This window comes from Battus philenor, unplaced genomic scaffold (assembly GCF_028537555.1).
Source record: "Battus philenor isolate CCGP_79_NKW_IND1 unplaced genomic scaffold, ilBatPhil1.0.hap1 SCAF_4, whole genome shotgun sequence".
Lineage (NCBI taxonomy): Eukaryota > Metazoa > Arthropoda > Insecta > Lepidoptera > Papilionidae > Battus > Battus philenor.
The window spans coordinates 9,521,987-9,528,989 of NW_027181704.1; the positions used below are offsets into that span (position 1 = coordinate 9,521,987).

At 32.3% G+C, this 7,003-nt stretch overlaps 1 protein-coding gene across 1 annotated transcript; it reads right to left on the minus strand.

Annotated features, from left to right (window-relative positions):
* Positions 1 to 2,378: 2,378 nt before the first annotated feature.
* Positions 2,379 to 5,281, minus strand: LOC137928752 (uncharacterized). Its single transcript, XM_068771705.1, has 7 exons — positions 5,089 to 5,281; positions 4,688 to 4,878; positions 4,378 to 4,526; positions 4,149 to 4,294; positions 3,612 to 3,865; positions 3,044 to 3,205; positions 2,379 to 2,627 (listed from the first exon to the last, which is right to left on the minus strand). Exons 1-7 carry the CDS (start codon positions 5,279 to 5,281, stop codon positions 2,379 to 2,381), a joined length of 1,344 nt encoding a protein of 447 aa, XP_068627806.1.
* Between the last annotated feature and the right edge of the window lie 1,722 nt (positions 5,282 to 7,003).

Genomic DNA, 7,003 nt, shown 5'->3' on the forward strand with positions numbered 1-7,003 from the left:
CCGTAAATTTATTTCCTCTTTCCTCAAACGGAAGGGACTATAAAGGGACTGGCTGGAAGCGGCCGGCGACTAGTGTCTTCCGACGACCTTGTTTAGTTCGTATGTCCACCTGTTTAATTACCCGTATCTTTATCCAACAAATTAATCACTACATAAGTAAGTTCGTTTTAATAATACTAAACAGCTGTACTATGAGCACGCATAAATTGAAGAATCTGAAGATTATATATTTGAAAATAATAAGAAAGACTGTAATTACAAAAAAGAGATGCCAAGCACGAAACAAACAAACGAAATTAAATTGGAAATTGGAAAGGAAGATAATTAATGTTAAATTATATTCACTAGAAAGACATTTAAATCCAGGGAAAAAAGAGACGGATTTTTTTTCTTTTTTGTGTTAAGGAAGTGAATTTAAATCGTTTTTATTATAATAACTGATTCAATCTTCTACGACTAAAACAAGAATATGATAAAGGATAAACATATTGTTTGTTCCGAAATCATCCCCGACCACATCAATCAGTAATAACTTATGAAATGTCAGTTAAATATTGCGCATGAGTTGTCAATATTACATAAACGTGTAATATCTAAAAAGATGTTATTATCAAAGCAAATTTGGTTTATTGATTTCGTTGTCAATGGAGTAACAAATAACAGTTTTGGATAGTTCCGCATTGAACTAGTCTAATCCAAAAATTGTATTATTATTGAGATGAGACGGAGTAATTAAAATATAATTGTATAAAGGGTAACTGTTATAGGCGTAATAGCTTAAAAAGGGCAAATGTATGGTTCACTTCATTTTTTTTAATTTTATTTTTACAAGTTCAGGAATCTTAAAACTACATTTTAACAGTTTAATTTAAAATTGTTATTTTAAATTAAATTTGCTATCAATTGATGTATTTCTATCCTAAATACCTATCCAAAAGTCAATAATTTCAAAAATATTAAGTAATTTAATGATAATATATAAAAGAAAACATTTTCTAAATTCTGTTTGTTTCTGAAGACTTTGTACTGTCAGAAGTTATTGCTTCTGACAAAACAAAGCCTGTCGTATACCAACAGAACAAATAAATTAATGTAACAATAAATTTCAAAGTGATCAATATATTATACATAATAATTGTCAAATGAGAGCTCTACATTTCCTCTTCAAAGCTTTTACATAATCTATTACTAATCGCTCTGTACACATTATTTACTTACTAGCCCTCGGAATTCAAAATGAAACGTGGGCTCCGGATCGTCTACCTTAATTATATTATCCTATTACTATATCATGTAAGGTTTCGGTAAACTTAAAATATAATATTCATTATCCAATTGATGATAGTGTTTTGTTCAATGTTGAAACAATGTCGTTGAAAAACCTTTTTTTAAAAGTAAGTATTGTTTTCAACTTATTAATGTTTTAGTAATATTTAAAATATATAATTTACTTTTACTCCTATAATATTTAATAAAGAATTATCACTGGTCTCAGAAAGTATAAAAATCGAGAATTCGAAAATAATGTTTAATACTTGATTATACAAACGCCTCTAACGTCATCGTGAAACAATTCATCAAATTAATCTCGATAAGTTTTTGCCTAAATAATTAATCCTTTCACAAATATTGATATATTGATTTTGAATTTTGACTCAGTGAACTAGACATTACTTGAAAATACTTAAGCTTACCTTGAAAGTGGGTACCTTGTTATTTATAATGTTTCTTTTAAATTCTCTGCCTTGGAGGTTATTGTTGACTACAGATTGAAACTTTATTTCGAAATTGTCTAATAAGTTATTAACTATATTAGTACCATTATTACTTTCAAAAGCAAAAACATATATTTATCTTGTAATACATCATAGGATATTGTGGTTATCAGGCGAAGTCATTAATTTTATCTGTATAACAATCAAAAACTTGAAATGTCAAACTGGCATAAACTGGTACCACAAGGCGAAATTCTTTCACCAATCTTGTTTTCATTATTTATAAATATCCTAAGTCCTGAACTTCAGTGTGCGTATCATCTTTACAGTTGTACCGACACTCGAGAATCGAAGACTTGCCCGTTATGATCAGAAATATAAATAACCACTTAACTGTGTTATGGGCTAGTCTTTTTCGTCATTGTCATTTGTATATTATGTCCCAATTCTAATATCTATAGGATATCATTGTTATTTCAAATTCTTCATAAAAATTCTCCGTAAAAAATCTTGTAAAATTTAATTATATCATGTTAAGATTAGAATAATAAGATAAATTCAATAGTAAGGCTTCTCATAAACAAATTTAGCTTGCTGGTCAAATGTTTTTATTTACAATAAAAATGGAGATCATCGTATTTTTCTTTTGGAAAATTTGTTTTGTTATGTCAAAAGTCCGTTGACAGTGAAAGAGGGTAAGTGCCCTATGGTCCTTCTGAAGTCGGCGATGGTACAGCAGAAGCTGTAGCCAATATCGACGCGGTCGGGTTGCCAGCCGATCCAGCTGAAAGCGTTGTTGTTACGACAACGGTCCGTGCAGAATTGGAGAGCGCGTGCTTCAGCCAACGTGAGATGAGGGTTGTTGATGCCAATAAACGCTGTCCCGATGCGACGAGATGCATCATATGCCACCTAACAACAATCACAGATTTGTAAATTTTGATTTGAGAGAATTGTGTTCGATTTATTTTAGATTAAATCGTTGGTGGATACTACTTTAAATAAATGTCTCTAGTGTAAACAGCGTTTGGTAAAATGCCGTTTGCTCTTGAGAATTTACAGGTTTTCCGAGTTTTAGTTGGCAGAGCTTTAAACAGTTATTGTAGAACTCTGTTCAGTAGTTTAGCTCGTAGGCTTCTTCGTGTACTTCGACTCAGGTTGCTATGACATATTTTTTACCGAATTTGGACGTCGCTCAGATCACAGGTGAACAATAGAGTGACAACGCAAAGCAACCGAAAGTAGACCTTGGCTTGAGTTTCACTCAAAACAGATGTTGCGTTCTTATTCAAATATAAGATCCGTTGTAATAATCGAATGATACATACCTTGTAGAAATACAAAGGTACAGGAATTTGTTCATTATTGTTTTCACGGTGAAGATAAATATCGACGAGGCGGTTATTTGCGTTCCGAAGCTGGGCCACTCCGAAAGTACCCGTGTAAATGACGGTGTTGTAACCAGCACGAGCGATACGGTTGCGCAAGTTCTGAAATCACAAAAATATCACATAATTTATGAATGTATCATTTTTATTTGATCACATACTTAAACACGACAACCGTAGTATTCTAGTAGATGTTTAATGACAATAACAACAATAATAATTTTTTTCTGTTATACATTATTATTTTACTTTGCCAAATCAGGTAACATATAATGATAGAATATAAAGGAAATTGCTGCTCGTTATGATATCTAATCGTTTTAATCTAAACTGAGTGTTTTAAACAGCTTTATTTTTTATGAATATCATGAATTTATTTGTATAACAAGATTGTAATATAAAAAATCAAATATTAGTATAGTAATTTATATATCAACAGATTCGACTTCTCGGGGTAATGTAGGTATGGTAATTGATAAAAAATTTATTACACATTATAAAGACTTACAATCTCAAGTCGGTTCCAGTTTCCAGCGTTGAATGGCTGCCATTGAGGAGCGCAGTTGATGAAGTAGAAGGTGGCGCGTTGTCCCGTCGCGTAAACGTAATCACTTTTTGCGGCGAGGTGACCACGGGCCAGGAACTGAGTGTTTGTGATGTATTTGTTAGCCAGGTTGCTACCCACATAGCCGGCTATAGTAGTTTTTTGTTGTGCTTGAGTGTACCGATTGTTGACATTAACACCGGGGAAAAATGATCCAGCTAAAATAATAAAAATGCTTTAAAAATTAAATGATCGATTTCTGTTCAGCGATGTTGACTTATGGCAGTGAGACATGTCACTCATGGAGAGGGTTATACATTTTCATTAAAACGACATGAAAGAAATTACGACAGAATAAGACTTGTAAATATTGAAATAAGGTAATGCGGTGCAATTAAATGCAAACTTCATGGTTTAAAAGTTACTTAACTAGATTAAAATTAATGTAATTTGATAAGACTGAATTATTAAACAAAAAAGAAAAAAGTATAAAAAAATTACCCATCCAACTCGGCCTATCAACTCCTGTTTGGTGTACACCATTAGATGGTCTCTGATCATACCATACATATAAAACTTCCAACCGTCTCTGATCGAAGCATGACCAATATAAAGGATAAAATACATTATTCACGGTGTATCCAACTCTGTAACGGTGACAATAAAAATCAATAAAGTTGAAGTCATTAATCAATTAAATGATTAAAAAAAGTTGTAGATGTTTTTATACCTAATGACGATGTTGTTGTTAAAGCAGCGATCGTTTGTTCGTACAGCATCATGCATAGAGTGACCGGAGCATGTTAACTGACGGAATTCACCGTTTCCATTCAACCAACCAGATCCCGATACTTGCGTACCGCTGGCACAAGTAGCAGTCTGTAATATAACTAATATTATTAAATTCTACTCTAGACTTTTTGAAAGTGATTGGATACACTTTAAAAAAGTTAAAAACGATAAGGAGGAGAAGGGAGCAGGCGGAAAATCTCGACAAATACTAAAAATTTTCTATAGAATATTGTACAGGTTTTTCTTACGGCAGTATTAACACTACGAGTTATTCTTGGGTGTGCGATAGTGCGTCCTGAGCCAGGGCAGGCAATAATGACTTGCTCTCCACCATTTAGGCGGATTTGGCCTGAGTTTCCATTAGGCGCGAGGTAATTATTTCTGTGTATGTACACAGGTTGAGGTTGTCCCAAATCGCCATTTACTCTTAGTGTGCATCCTGAAAATAGTTGAAAATTTACATTCACATGTCAATACCGTAAGTTGTACCACCTATTTAGGATTAAAATTAAATTCTCGTTTAGATTATTTAAAATTTACTCCATTTTCTTCACTGTAGTCTTATTGGCGCGAAAAATGGTTTTTCTATTCTTTAGATTTGTTTTAAATACCATATTTTTAAAGTAATAGTAGTTATAAAATTATTTACCACTTCTAACATCGGGTTTAGTAACGTTGGCATTTTTCTTTTGTTGGATTTCAAACCATGCATCTAAGTAGTCTTCAAAATCTTCTTCGTTGAGAACAAGAGCAAGATCGCTGGGGTCAACTAGATCAGGCCATTCAGCGGGAAATGCTAACGCAGTCGACGCAAATACTGCTAGGACAAAGATTAAACGCATTTTTGCTATAATGCGATTTTGAAAATATTTATTATTTAAGGATGACCCTTAGGGTCAATCTAACTAAAGGGAACAGTGTCGATATCGTTATGGTATCGCTGGAATATATATATTCCTGCTATCTTATTACAAAAGCTAGTGAATGTAAAAATTAAAAGATAAGAGTATTAATAAGACAACAGATATGTTAATCTTTGTTGATATCAAATGTACATATATTTTTTAAAATTTTTAAAAATTTGTTTAGCGTGTTCGGCATAGCTCTAAAAATTCAAGAGATGTTAATTATCAGGCAAGTTGAAGTTGAAGCGGGCAGGTCATAAATCGCGCAGAACAGATGGTCATTGGAGAATTGGGGTCCTAGAATGGGCACCACGGGTCGGCAAGCCAGTGTAAGACGTCAACTCAGAATCTGTCTAAGATTATCTAGTTAAGATCGTTAGCAGCGACTTCCAATGATTTACTTCTCTACTTGTCTTCCTTTGTGAGCGGACGCCCCCTGACTGATTCCTTCCAACTGATCTTATTGGCGTATAACAAACACTTACATCATCACCATCATTAATTTCATCTGACTGTATGGCACTTTGTCATAAGTACATCCTTCCCATACCAAAAAGTAATAAAAGGTCAATAAATCTTTTGTATAATAGTTACATCAACTAGTAAAATTGTAATTTGAATCCTTAAGAAAAAAAAACTTTTTTTTCCTTTTGCTTTGTTTCTTTTTTTCGAAACGTACGTAATGCAATTTATCTTGTTAATATATTAACTGAAATGTGTGAGTGACATTTTTGTCCAGCGGTATACGTCCCCTACGGCTCAATTTATAAGGCTAAGGTGTATTGAAGATTTTAAAATTGCTAATCCTACTTTCTGATTTCCTTGTTATTGAAATTAAAGTATCCTTAAGTTACATTCATTTTAAAACTATGCCTGAACATCGCTGTCTTCTTGGGTAGAAAATTGAATACGGCATTTATTTCCTATAGGGTAAGTTGTGAATATCTAAGTTATGGTTAACTTTTTTTTTCAACCAACAATAGCAACAAGGTGTAAAGTTCGGCCTTTAGGGCAAAAAATATACTACAAAGTGGAAAAAACAAGGGCTAGACAGCTTGTTAAACTATAGGGGCTACGATAAGTAAGGAATAATCCACTCATATCTAGTTAATAGTTTTGATATTTAGGTATTTTAACTCATAAGAAAAATTATTTCTTTATGAAATTTCGTCATTTTACTAAGAATTAAATAATATCTTTATTAAAAGTAAGTTGCTAAAAGTTAACCCTAATTAATGTTTTTATTACATTTTTTATATTTCCGTATTTATCGTAAAATCAATATCAGTAACGATATCATTTGACATGACGCTTTTTTTGTCGCAGGCGTGGCCACGCATTGATCACGATTCTTTAATCAATAGTGAAATTAAATTACATTAAATAGTTTTCCTTTGTCTCATTATTAAAGTTTGTTTCAAATTAGAAATTAGCATACGATATTTAATAACCGACGTGACCTGGACCGGCCATTTTGAAATCTCTGAAGATATTAGCACACCCCAAAGATAAGCTTAATTAAATTTTCAACGCAATTGTTTGGTAACAGGAGTTATAATTTACCACCAGGGTATATTATTTATAACACAGGATTATACTAATAACAAGCGAAACGACTTTTGTTCATTCTTTTTTTAAAACGTTATAATTATACAGACA